Consider the following 14,562-nt stretch of genomic DNA (forward strand, 5'->3'; position numbering starts at 1 on the left):
TACCCCCTTGATGTTTGTGAACAGCCAGTAAAAATCGTGAGATGTCTGGTCTGACTAAGTTTGGAAAACTTTGTTGCTTTGGTTGTAATAGGGACTCCCAGCTTGAGGACTCCTGTCCGATTCCTTCGGTTGGAACTCCCACATATGAGCTCTATTCTAAACATGGTGTTGGTCCTATTGCCTTTAATAAGACATGGACCCGATATACAAAGAAAGATGGTGTTTTAAAATGGCCAGAAAATGGTAGTTTCGAAACTGATGTGCTAGATAATTTAGAAGCAACGTTATTTAAAAGAAAAGCCCGGCCGGCAATGTTTGACTCTTTTCGCCTTTGGCGTAAGGAAGCCAAACAGAGAGAAATTAAACAAGCGAAACGAGATAGGAAAACACAGGGAATGACGATTATACAGGCTGCTCAGCAATTCAAAGATGATGAAATAGATAATGCAATGGAAATTTCAGACAGACAGCATCGAATGGCAATAGATAAATGCTATCCGACGTTGCCTATCTCTTCCCTTGATAAAAGAAAAGATTTTGAGGAAGATTCCTTAATGTCCCACTTATTGAAATTGCCTCCGCCCTATGTACAAGGTGCTAATGCACCCCCGATGTTACAGCCTGTTCAGCCGCCAGTTGTGCTTCCGCCTGCTCCAGCTTTTCCACATTTGCCTCCTCAAGTATTGCCTATGCCAGTTTTGCCTTTAACTCCTTTGCCTTCTGCTCCTTTGGCAATTCCTAATGCTCCTTTAGTTAATTCACCTAATACCTTGTCCCCTATCCTTATGTCAAATTCTCCATCTATGCGTAAGCGATTTGCAGATACTGTCTCTGGTCTCTTATCACCTTTCTTTGAAGCTTTAAATGTGTCTCCAGCTTTTTCTCGAAGACAGTCTCGTAGTCAATTCCCAGACTCCGAAGAGCGAGAAAAATTGGACTCACTTGCTTGTAGATGGATCAAGAAGGGTCCCCAATATAGTACGTCTGATATTATGACCACCTTTCTGCAATGGAATGCACCTACGCAGAGATATGTTTTTAAAGTTATGTGCGATACTCTCGCTAAAGAATGGGAGGATATGAATTTGGGTTCGGTCCCACAGGATCTGTTAGATGTTCAGGCTGACTTTGACAAAGGACTTATTGTGGGTCCTAAGGTTGAAAACGCTGTCAGAACACTTATTTCTTTCAGATCCCTATTGTTCTCACAGACTTTTCCTGATTCTGATCCTTCAGTTAGGACAGCACTGAAAAACTATCCTATGAGAGAGGTTTCTCCAATATGGAAGGAAGAAGTTGCAGCAGCAGGTGCTAATCCAGCTATTCCTGCGCATTTTCAGCGCATATGGATACATGTCCCCTGGAAAAGGTCTGAAGTTTTAGCACTTAAACAGTCACTACCAGATTCACGCAAAAATCCTGCTGGTTACTATAAAGAGTTGTCGCAAACAGTTGATGCATGTACTATGAATCTAGCAGATATTGACATGTTGATGGGAAATGTAGTTCCACAGACAATATGGGCTAAAATTCGTAGAGAGGATCACGCTCAAGAATTAGGCGGCGATTGGAACGCTATTATTGCCGCAGATAGAGGTCAAGTAGGTGGTGCAAAGCCCGACGCTTTGATCTCAGAACTCCCTGGTAGGATTATTACATTAATGAAAACAATGATGCCTGCTTTGAGAGTTAATTGGGATAAGCTAGCAGCATGTAAACAAAAGAAAGATGAAAGTGTTTCCGATTTCTTTACCCGATTCGAGGAGACATTCATTGATCACAGTGGTCAAGATATGGCTACAGAAGGGGGACAGCGATTATTTGTGGATAAGTTCGTATATAACTTGCTTCCTGAACTATCACACAAGCTAAAAGACTCCGAGAGTTCATGGGCAGTTTCTTCTTCCGCCCAGATATTGGCTACTGCACAATATTATGAAAATAGAGACAAAGAAGAAAGGGAAAAACAAGAGAAAAAGACGAAAGAATTAAAAACTAAAGTTCTCTTGCAACAGGCTTATCCTCCTCGTTATGTTCAGCCTCAGTTTCAACAGCCTCCGCAGTTTCAGAGGTTGTATCAAAAGCCTGAACCATTCATTCCAAGACCTTTGCTAGGTCCCAATCAATGTGCTTATTGTAGGGAGGAAGGTCATTTTAAGAATAGTTGTCCGGCATTGTTGCAGCGTAATGGAGCAACATCTGCTTCACGAGGTCGTGGTGGTCCTCAGTCAGCAAATAGAGGTAGAGGTCGAGGTGTGTTAACCCAAGAGCAGCGTTCTTTTGTTCCTCCAAATTCCGGAAATTACTTTGACCAGCAAAATGTTAGGTCTACACAGTATTACAGTGAGGATCAGTATATTGAAGGAGGGAATTAAAGTCTTCATTTTGAATAGGACAGCCATGGACAAAGTAAGGGGGTTACGTCAATTCCAGTGGATCAGAATGGACCTTATGTTAATGTCACTACAATGGGTGTTTCAGAGCCATTTCTTTTAGATACTGGTGCCATGAGAAGCTCTATCATTCATTCTAAACTCCCTGGCGCACCTTTGTCTGGCTTAACGAATGTATCTTTAGGATTTTCTGGCGCCCCTGTTCGCAATCCAGTTTCTTGCCCTTTGCCTGTTTCAATAGGCCCTTATGTTTTAGAAGCTCCGCTTCTTCTGCCGAATGGTTGTGGTGAAAATCTGTTGGGTTTAGATCTATTAAAAAGAATGCATGCTACGATATATTGTTCACCTTCTGGTGTATACCTCACTCTAGGACAGAAAATGACTAGTCCAATGTACTTATCAAAAGATCAATTCCCACCTGAATTGCTTTCTCTTCCCGAAACGCTTTGGGCTACGGGTCCGAATGACGTTGGTTGTCTTGAGATCCCACCTTATGTTGTTACTCTCAAGCCCAATGCTGAAATGCCACGTATTCCGCAATACAGAATCTCTACTGAAGGTGAGAAAGCACTTCTGGAAATTGTCCATGATTTGATTCAGAAGGGTGTGGTTGAGGAAACGAGAGGAAATACATGTAACAGTCCTGTTCTTCCGGTTCTTAAACGCACTGATCCTTCTCAGCCTCCTGTTTATCGTTTTGTAATTGATCTTCGGGAGGTAAACAAGATTGTCGTACCGCAGTTTCCTGTAGTCCCAGATATCACTGCTCTGTTGACGATGATACCTTCTACAGCGACTTGGTTTTCAGTTATTGATCTAAAGAATGCTTTCTTTAGTATTCCCATCGCCGAAGAGAGTAGAGATATTTTTGGTTTTTCCCTCGGAGGCCGAAGCTTCCGGTTTAAACGCGCACCTCAAGGTTATTGTGAAAGTCCCTCTATTTACAGTCAAGCTCTAAAATGTCATCTTGATGCCTTTTCCTTACCGTCCGGTGCCGCTCTCATTCAGTACATGGATGACTTATTAGTTGCAGCTGATTCAGAGGAGATTTGCAAAAACGTGACCGTTGCACTGTTGCGTCATTTGTTTGATCTGAATCACAAGGTTTCTCCTTCTAAATTACAATATGTCTGTCGCGAGGTGACTTATTTGGGTCATCTCTTGTCAAAGGAGGGACGACGATTGACCCCCGAACGAATTCAGGCAATTGCACAAATGTCAGTGCCATCCACACAAAGAGAGGTACGTGCCTTTTTGGGCATTACTTCTTATTGTAGACAGTGGATTCCGAGTTTCTCTTTATTGGCTAAACCGCTGTTGGCGCTAACTTTAAAAGATACGCCTCAGCCTCTTCCGTGGACTGACGAGTGTCAGAAGAGTTTTACTGATTTGCGTATTGCTTTGTGTTCTGCTCCTGTATTGGGTACTCCTGATTACAGTAAGCCCTTTACGCTCTATGTCCACGAAAGAGAGGGTTGTGCATTGTCAGTCTTAACGCAGCGTTTTGGAGATCAACAGCGACCATGCGCATATTTCTCAGCTACGTTAGATCCAGTAGCTAAAGCATTGCCTAGTTGTCTTAAGGCGACAGCGGCAGCAGCAATTTCTATTCGACAGTCTGCTGGAGTAGTGCTAGATAATACTCTCATTGTTATGGTGCCACATGCAGTGGATACTTTACTAAATAGGACAAAAACGCAGCATCTTACGAGTGCTCGGTTGTCCGGATATGAGCTGACGCTTTTGGCTAGTCACATACACATCAAACGATGTAATACCCTGAATCCAGCTACTTTGTTGCCTCTTCCAGAAGAGAGAGATGTCTCTGAACAGCATGATTGTTTTCTCCGTACTGAAGAAGAGACTAAGGGTAGAATTGACCTAAAAGACACGCCATTAGTGAATCCAGATGGAACACTATGGGTAGATGGTTCTTGTTTCAAGCTCCCGAATGGAGATACAGTTTCAGCCTACGCTATTACTACTTTGCATACGATTGTGGAGACAGCACGCATTAGACATAATTCAGCTCAGGCAGCTGAATTGATAGCCTTAACTAGAGCGTGTGTGTTATCCAAAGGAAAAAGAGTAAACTTGTACACTGATAGCCAATACGCTTTTGGTGTAGCGTTTAACTTTGGGCGCTTATGGAAGGAAAGAGGATTCTTTACTTCCCATGGTACTAAGATACAACATGGTCAATTAGTGACTGAACTTCTTGAGTCACTTACAATGCCTACTCAGATAGCGATCGTGAAGTGTAGTGCACACAAAAAGATTGTGGACGATGTTGGTCGAGGAAATGCATTTGCAGATGAGGTAGCGAAAAAGACAGCCAGAGACAACACAAGTCGAATGTATGTTGCAGGTCCCGCAAACTGCGTAAGAGAAAAGGGAATGTGTGAAGATACAGTAGAGAGTGTGAAATCAATTCAAGGAGAGGCTACGGAGAATGAGTTGAGAAAGTGGAAGGAAAGTACAGGAATGTTAGATGAGATGGGATGTTGGGTTGAATTATCAGAACATCAACGTTGGCTGTTACCAGATGCTTATGTACTACCTGTAGTTACTATGGCACATGGTCCAGCTCACCTAAGTGCAAAAGGAATATGTGAACTTCTGGCTCCAGTGTGGCAAAATGAGGGGATCCCAAAGTGTGCAAATAATGTAGTAAAACATTGTATTGTTTGCTTGATGTACAATCCGGGAAAGGGAACCCCAACTCCAGCAGGTCATTTTGCTCCTCCAACATATCCATTTGAGGTGTTGCAGATCGATTATATTCACATGGAACGATGCAACAACCTCAAATATGTTCTGGTGGTAGTATGTGCTTTTTCTAGATGGGTAGAAGCCTACCCTCTGAAGGACAATACTGCTTTATCAACTGCCAAAATACTTTTGAAAGAATTCTTCCCTAGGTTTGGTTTGCCGCGCATTGTCTGGAGTGACAATGGGAGCGAATTTGTGGGTCAAGTCATGCAAAAAGTTTGTGCAGGTCTTGGCATAAAACAGAAGTTCCACGCGGCGAATCACCCACAGTCGGCTGGTTTAGTAGAATGCTACAATGGAACCTTGAAGCTTAAAATTGCTAAGGTGCAAGCTAGCACAGGACTTAATTGGCCTGATGCTTTACCATTGGCTCTTCTGTCCACCAGAACAGCAGTACACTCTCGTTTGGGGCTTAGCCCTTACGAAGTGATATTTGGTCGCCCAGCTAATGTATGGGGAGTTCCTCGCCCTAAGAAATACTCAGACTTGCCATACCCGATGTTGATTGACTACTTGCATGACCTTACAACTAAATTGCGTGTTCTACATCAACAGGTTCAGAGTGCTCTACCAGAGGCTTCCACAGACCCAGGTCATTCCATCCGACCAGGTGACTGGGTCTGCACGAAAAATTTCCAACGACAGAGAAATTTGGAGCCCAGATGGAGAGAGCCACGCCTGGTTCTTTTGACCACAAGAACAGCAGTTAAAGTCAAAGGAAAGAAAAACTGGGTGCATGCCGTGCACTGCAAGAAAGTGCCTTTGCCCTTGCCTTTCGATCAGTGGGTCCGTAGAGGCATCAGTGACTCTGAAAGTGAGAAAGTTCCGCAATTTGTACCATTCAGTGATGCGCGTCTAATTGGAACACTTTCTGAGAAAGAGGACGACGACATCCTTCAAGAAGCAATACCATCGCATCGTCGCTTGAACACGACAAATCCAGGAACATTGTTTCAAAACCAGACTGCCTCTGGACAGGAACGCTATAATTTGAGACCAAGACCAAAGAACTTGTAAATTTCTCTCCTATGTAGTACTCTATCCCGGTTGCAGGGTCACGGTAGGAGTCTTAGTTACGACCTGAGTAAGTGGCAATAGGCCTGCAGGACCTCACAGTGTCATAGGACGGTAGATAATCGTGACTACAGTGATTGAGGAAGATTGCCGTGAGCATCCACTTAGAAAGATGGAGGCTACATTAGATAAAAGAGAAAGTAAAAATGTAAAGAATAATTGTAAAGAAATATGTAGTCGTTGTAGTATTGCTCTATGCGTCATTATATTGTCGTGTATTCTTTTGGCATCTGTAAACTGGATCATTATTACTCTGCAGCAAAAAGTTGTCTTCTCCTACCTCTACATCTTCTTCTCCTACCTCTACATCTTCTTCTACTATCTCTCCGCACCTATTTCACACTCTTCCCCAGCATGAACTCATCAGAAGAACTGAATACTTTAACAATTCCTTCGTCCAGTTGTTACATCAACATCAGTTAGTGATCAATACAACTGACTGTTGGGTGTGTGGACTCATACCACATACGGTAGAAAAAGGAATGCCATATTTAGTTCTTCCATTCTCCTATGAAGGTTCCGCTTGGGCTTATTTTGTCATTTTCAATAATGCATATCAAAGTAAAATTAAACAACCTGTCAGTTCACATAGTGTTGGTTCAAATTTCAGTCATAGTTTATTGATAAAGGGAATGGTAGCTATGGCTAAAATCATGGAAAAAAGTGAAGCTTCCATAGATGAAAGAAAAGCATATACCAATTGGAACATAACTAATTACATTTCCAGCCTCAATGATAAGGTTAAGCAAGGAAAATCTCCTCCGATACGGGTCATACCCCAACAAGGAAATTTCTGTCTGCAAATAAATGGTAGAACTCCAAACACCGGACAAAGAGAAAGTTTATGTTCCCATACATATGTTTATTCAGCCCTGAATTCACTGCCGTTAGTACCATCTCAAGGTACATACTTCGTTTGCCACGATAGGGCTTATACATGGTTGCCAGCTGATTTCTCTGGTACTTGTTATATAGCCTTTCTTCTTCCCCCTACATACACCGCTCCTGCGAACCATCATAAAAATAGATATGGCAGAGGGATTGTGGATTCGAAAGACACAGCAGGACAAGAGGGAGGAGATTTCCTCAAAGGATTTCTTCCCTTCTGGGGTCCAATGGCCAACAGCAGAAATATAAGGCAATTGGTTCGTGTCGTAGAAACCACCATAGACATCACTGTAGGAGCTTTAAGTAACATTACAGCTGAACTACAGGCTGATCGTCTTATGACCTTGCAGAACCGTGTTGCCTTAGACTTTGTTCTTGCGGACCGTGGTGGAGTATGCAAATTGATCGGATCAAGTTGCTGTATTTTCATACCTAATGACGCTCCGACAGTATACCAAGCTATCTCTAAGTTACACATAATCTCCGAGTCGATTCATCAGGACGAAGGAGATTGGTCCTTTTCAGAGTGGTTTTGGGGATTACTGTCCAAATGGGGTTGGAAGGTATTGACATTCTTTGGAGTAATTTTAGCTTTTATATTCTCTTGTTGTCTTTGTATGCACTGCGGTCCTGCCATCTGCAACCTATGTGCTACTGCATGTATTCCCAAACCCAAGTCACAAAGAGCAGAGAATATCAAAATGATGGTACAGCAACAGCTTGATGACCTCATGGCCATAGACATCGACTCAGATTAACATGAGTTTGTGTATCTTGCCTGAGTTCTGGCAAAAGGAGGGTCTGAGGAAATTCGATTTTTAATACGATCGTATCGACCCGCCATTTTGTGGCCCGCCGCCATTTTATGTTGCCTTCACTCAGGCAGCACAGCGAACGAAGTCCATTCTGCCTTTTCTGCTTATTCTGCAACATGGTGTTCAAAACAGCCTTCTGCCTCTATCTTTACAAGGCTGGTATTAAGGTCTGACCGAGTACACTAATCCCTGTCTGGTTTTCTAATCCTTGTTTCAACTATCTGTAGGCTCACACTATTCTCCGCCGATCTTATCTTATCGTCTGGCCTTCGCTGTCCTTTGCTAGTATTCTCTCATTTCACAACTGTCCTCCAAACGCACACAAACTTATCGCACCACATGCAACTTCGTTGTGGATCGGTTAATGAATTAGTTCAAGGGAGGGGTGACAAACACAGCTGGAGGGGAGGCAACCTTAAGTCACTTGATACTTTGTTTTCCAATTCCTTCTATTGGTGCTGTCTTGTTTTCCGACATTTCTATTGGCTCTGTTCTATCTTTACATTATTCTTACTGGCTCCTTTCTATGTGTTCTGGGAGTGTATGTAGTTAATAAATGGTTTTTATACGGTATATAAGATTGTGCGCCACAAAGTAAAGTGGCAGTCTCCTGAGAACATACCTTGTGTACTTCTTGGACAACTGTACTAGCTGCAGCTAATAAAATCTGATCTTTTACGCCTGACAGAGTGTCCCGTGTCTCTGTTAGTTGAGGCAGGTGAATCCAAGGAGATTTCAGCCGTACCCTGCGCCGCCAGGCCCATAAGGTTCTGGTTCTTCAGTACCAGGAAGAAAGGACACTCCTCTGTAGGAAGAAGACCACTGTGTCTGTGACAGATGTGACATTTTCTATGGGGGGTAATCGTCAGACCCCAGTTTAGTGGCCCATGGGGCAAGCATGAGCTACTGGGCCCAACTGTGGGTTTTAAGACCTTTTGCTCCTGATGTCCAACCTACTATGGATCCTGGGCAAGTGGACTGCGGCCCTATAGTCATCTTCATGGCGTCCCCACCTGGTATATGCGGTCACAGACTTCCCTCTTCACATGGGCTGCAAGGCAATTGGTGCAGAAACATTCTCCTAACACCTTGCTTTAAAGATCAAATTGCCTGGATCTCGCTCTAGGCCTCGTTCCCTACAGCGCCTTCCTCACAGGGCAAACTAGTCCTGGCAAGCAGGCAGGCATTGGTGCTTCAGAGAGCAGGTGGTCATAGGTTCCCTGGGTGATGTCCACTCACCCAGCTAGGACACTAGCAGTCCTTAGCCTCTAGTCCTGGTCATCAGCTGAAGTCTTGCAAAACTTCTCCTCATCACACAGCCCAATTGGCTGCTTCACAGTTGACCATTTTGGGGGCCTTGAACTTCCCTACTTATAGGCCATTTCCGGACACCGAATCCGATTTGGGGTCTAAGTCTTTGAAGTTTATGCTGTGGGTCTGCCTCCTTTTGAAGTGCCAGCTTTTCTGTCCTGCACTTCCTCTAGAAGCAGTCTGTTACAACAGGAGTGGCTCCAAATCTGAAAGCCCCACAACACAGGCCATAGGAATGACTCGAGGTTCACCCCTGGACGTCAGCCACAGTGATATGTGCATTAAAAGATTACCCCGGGCCTCCGCCCTACTCTTTGAGTCTCTTATCAGCCTCATCTCTTTCCTGAGATTTTCTACCTTTCTATTGACCACTCCCTGAATCAAACAGCACCCTTTTAATTACAATGAAGAGCCTGGGTCTCCCTTCCGCCAGTGTGTCCCACCCAGCTCACAGGAGTACAGCAATCCCACAAATCTGTTTAGGGGGATTTCTATACCTGCTCATGCTCCACCAGTCAGCCTGGACCTCAAAAAACGGAACCCGGAATCTTCCATGTATTTTATCATTCACAGGCACACATACAATCCATAAGCATGGCACATCAGTACTTCTTCCATATATTGTTCCATTCACAAGCACATATACACCAAACACATACATATAACACACATGCACTGCATAGAATTACATACTATCCTGATGAAGGCGAAGGGTGAGCAAAGCATACAGCAGTGGAACTTAACATGAGTGAGCCTGTAGGTTTCACTTCAGTGACACAGGTAAAACGGGCTGTTCACTTATATGGATCGTGCTACTTAACTTCTGTCAAAGTATTATCCTTTCACCCGTAGGAGAATTGTACTTTGTTCAATACATACCAATCTATTAACTTAATTTTCAAAGGATTGCAAAGGATTTTGGGATGTTTATTGAGTACCTTTTATCTAAAAAGGGACATTATGCCTACAGCCAGACTTAATGCAGCGCACTCCCTACAGGATGCAATTACCATGACCTCATTCAGGCACAGGCAGCAACATATACTTGCAGCTGCAGAAATGCTCATTGTGGACTCACAGGATAGCATTAGTGCCAAATCCTTATGTCTTGTACTAATAATGCCAGTCCCATGGTGACTCTGGCCAAAAGGCACATGAAAGTAGGTGCCTCAGAACATAACCAGTCTTTGCGCTGAAAGCACATGCATAACCTAATTATCATCTTGAACATTTGTAGAGAGAGAAACTGAATTACATCATGTTAGTACTGAGTGGATCGAAACTCCCTTCGTTTCTATTAAGTAATAAGAGTATTAGCCCTACGACTTCTTGGATAGTGGGGCAGGCTCTACAGCCTCAAACAGGGGCTGATAAGCTTGCCCAAATATTCTTTGTCTGAGCCAAAGCGGGTTTAAAGGGTACTTCCTGGTGCTCTCTGCCGCTGGGAAATTGTTGGTTATGTCCTTTATTAAACACTGATAGCAACCAGGAGCCATTTGCCAATCTAGGTCCAGTAATTGGGAAGGGAAGGTTTTCTAGTCACTGGAGAGTCCTACATCCCTACCAGAGGTACCCACATCTCCACAGTGGTGGGGAGAGAGCCAAGGAAACATTAACAGGACATTGTAGTCTCTTTCGGATCCTGTGAGTGTATCCTGGATTTGCACATAAAGTAATTTATCTTGCCTTTGCCAGATTGAGACAGCGAAATGGGTAGGGCTGTCTGGCCTGGAATGAAAAATTCCTTTTGTCTCGAAAGATTGAAAAGTCCTGCCCAACTGAAAGAAGGATACAGGACTGAGTTTTATCACTTGGACAGAGCTCAGCGATATGGCCACTACTGCAGCAGTTTTGTACAGAGTTTACTACTTCACACGTTAAGTCCAGATACTTCAACCATATGCTTGTACTGCAATGAGAGGTATGCTCTGAACAATGTAGCTGTGTCCGTGAGGTCCTTGGAAATCAGCTTGTTATGTTCACTCACCTCCTTTCCATTTCTTCTCATTCTGTACATGTTTGGTGAAAAGGGCTGCAGAGTAGCCAATTGTGAGCGAGAAATGTAAACAGGAGCTCACCCTAGTGGAAGTGGTGTTAGCGTATGTAAGTTAGAGATCCCGAGAATGGTAAATCTTCACCACATTCTAAGAAATGTGGCCTCCTAGTTAATGTAGGAAGTCTTTCAGTGAGGAAACCAGGACCACCGGTAGCTGACGTGGAAAATTACCACAACCTGGGCTACTGGAAGTATGCAGCAGAAGAGCACCAAACTATGGGACAGGATTAAATAAATTATGTGGTAAGAAAAGCCAAATTATGCATCATTGTGTGGCACTTTTTTGTACCATTATTTGCCATGTTTACGCCTGGTAATACTGTCTGGACAAAGTTTCACCTCCCTAGTATCAGCTCAACAATTAAATACAGAAATAATCAATGAAAGATGACTAGGTAATAATTGTGAAGGGCCTTCCACTGCACGTAAACACATGTTACTGTGTTTTAGTAACTTTTGATTCATTTGTGCTAGGAACTTTTTTTTGGTTAAAATCTGAATATTATGCAGCAGGGGAAGGATCATGAGGCAAATGCGTCAAATCCATCACTATGCGAAAAAAGCCACAGCTGCAGAATCGCATAATTCTAATGGCTCTGCCCACGGCGATGGACATTGTGGACCAGGCATTTTGATATGCAAGCCTTGGAATTTTAAACTGCACCGGCTCAAGACTTTGGGATTCAAAAGCAAGAAAAGGCTTTGACAGGAGAACAGAGGAAGTCACAACAGCAAAGACACTCGCTTTATGCACTAGAGATACAGATAGTCCAATGGACAGCCATAATGTTTTTTTTGTTAAACTTGTGCTCTCATTAATGAAAATAGTATATTCTCCAATGACTTACTGTACCACTGCCAAAAAGGGTCTTAATTTCAGACTTCTTCTGGATTTTCCTATCAGGATTATTTTGTGCAGAAATTAGAGTAAGGCTTGTATTGGCCCGACACTGGATTAAAACTCATATAAAGTGTAATAACCTTACTTTGGGTCTTTCTGTTTCCTCTTCATTGATATCCATCTTTCCGACCTTATTTTCTTTAGCTCCAACTGTCTGTAATACAAGAATTATAAACATCATCAGGGGGAATATAAAACTTGGCAATATATTAAACTTTTCAACCTTCGGCCACATGGTTAATTATGTCACCAGAACTCCTCACTATCATTATTGGACCATATTACACAGTAACTGCACAAAATGCAGTGGTATACAAACACATATTTTAGAAAGAACTTTGAAAAAGAAAATATTTCACAGTTCACTGTATGATTATGGATTTGATCTTTATAATGACAGCCCCAAACTGCTATACAGAGATTTTAGAATTATGCAGCACGGAGGGCCAGATTAGGTGGAAATATGGCAATTATGTGGTATTTGGAAGAAAACTGCTTTTTTAAACTAAGTACCCCAAAATAAACATGCAATATAAAAATACATAATAGGTAACCTGTAATATGATCATATACTTCCTACATGGGGTTCTGGTGATATTTACAACCAGTTGGCCTTCAACCTGATGGTTTATGATGTAACCAGAACCCCGTGATGTCAGTACTGGATCACACACTCTTATATACATAAGTACAATGACAGAGAAAATAAGTGTGCTTCAGTACCATACAATATTTAATGTAACTCTAAAATAGATTACTAGAATGCAAAGCTAAAATTCCATTATATTATCAAAGTCCAGCAAAACTGACATCAGAAAAACAAGCTACCTAGCTAACTACAGATTCCTTAACTGTTGACTATCCGCAAGTGTCAAACTGGATCTGGCCGTTTTTGCATAGCACGTCCCTCCAGAGTTTGCAGCTGGCACCGTGCGACCTTGTGGTACCATGTTCTGCTCCCTCTCATGCAGACGTCACTTCCTGACCAGTATATATACATGTGACCTGCTCTTGCTGGCAGCAGTTTCTTTCTGGACTCTGGTCATGCCAAGAGACGTGGAGCCATAGAAACCAATATAAAAAGTGAGCAGAACATATAGCAACTTGGTAAATGTCCAAGAATGGTACACACTGTTCTAGTGCCGCTGTAACAGCCTTTTGCTCTGGTAGAGTGAGCATGTAAACCCTCTGGGGACTGTGTTTTGGCCATCCCTTAGCAGATCTTAATACAAAAGACAATCTATCTAGATGATTCTTTTGTGTACCACATCCTGCCCTTCTTTGTTCCAGAAACCCAGACAAACATTTGGGCACCTTGTGGAAATTCCTTGGTCCTCTTGATGTAAAAGCTAAGGCCTTCAGGATCCAGGTTTAGTCACTCCTCTTCCTTTGAAAGATGAGGTGGTGCATAAAATGTTAAGAATTTTATGGATTGGCCCACATGAAAGGGTGTGACTATCTTGAGCAGGAAGGCTTCCTATGTTGGAAGGAATACTTTGTCCGAGAAAAAAAGAAATGAATGGAGGAAGAGATGACAAGGCCTGAAATTCACTAACTCACCTGGTAGACGTAGCAATGAGGGACACTGGTTTCAGTGTAAGTAAGTGTAAAGGGCAACTGTGCATAAACTCAAAGGGTAAGCACATCAGGTAGGTCAAGAAAAGATTTAGGGGGTCATTCTAAATCTGGCAGGCGGCCCCCCTCCAAAATACCGCTCCGCGGTCGCAAGACCGCTGAGGGTATTTTGGCTTTTGCACTGGGCTGGCGGGCGACCGCCAAAAGGCCGCCCGCCAGCCCAGTGCAAAAACCCTTCCCACTAGGACGCCGGCTCAGAATTGAGCCGGCGGAGTGGGAAGGTGCGACGGGTGCAGTGGCACCCGTCGCGTATTTCAGTGTCTGCAATGCAGACACTGAAATACAAAGTGGGGCCCTCTTACGGGGGCCCCTGCAGTGCATTGGTATGGGCACTGCAGGGGCCCCCAGGGGCCCCACGACAACCCATACCACCATCCTGTTCCTGGCGGGAGAACCGCCAGGAACAGGATGGCGGTATGGGCTGTCAGAATCCGCCATGGGGGATTCCCAGGGCAGCGGAAAACCGGCGGGAGACCGCCGGTTTTCCCTTTCTGACCGCGGCCAAACCGCCGCGGTCAGAATGCCCTGCGGGGCACCGACAGCCTGTTGGCGGTGCTCCCGCCGACCCTGGCCCCGGAGGCAGTGAACCGCCGGGGTCAGAATCACCCCCTTAGATCCTACTGCAGCAATATAAAAAGGAGTAGGAGAGAACATAAGGGTCAGCTCCTTCCCAAACACATCACAACAGGTGATCTAAAGATAGATGGCTGAACTAGT

The 14,562-nt window shown here is 43.7% G+C and overlaps 1 protein-coding gene across 1 annotated transcript in view; it reads right to left on the reverse strand.

The window, feature by feature from the left end:
• The window catches only part of USP8 (ubiquitin specific peptidase 8), a 488,166-nt gene that overhangs the window by 152,517 nt on the left and 321,087 nt on the right, over window positions 1-14,562 (reverse strand). Inside the window, exon 11 of the mRNA XM_069222544.1 lies at window positions 12,296-12,364. Coding sequence (XP_069078645.1) covers window positions 12,296-12,364 — 69 coding nt within the window. The remainder of the gene's footprint in view (window positions 1-12,295; window positions 12,365-14,562) is intronic.

The sequence above is a fragment of the Pleurodeles waltl genome, chromosome 3_1, assembly GCF_031143425.1.
Source record: "Pleurodeles waltl isolate 20211129_DDA chromosome 3_1, aPleWal1.hap1.20221129, whole genome shotgun sequence".
Taxonomy (NCBI): domain Eukaryota; kingdom Metazoa; phylum Chordata; class Amphibia; order Caudata; family Salamandridae; genus Pleurodeles; species Pleurodeles waltl.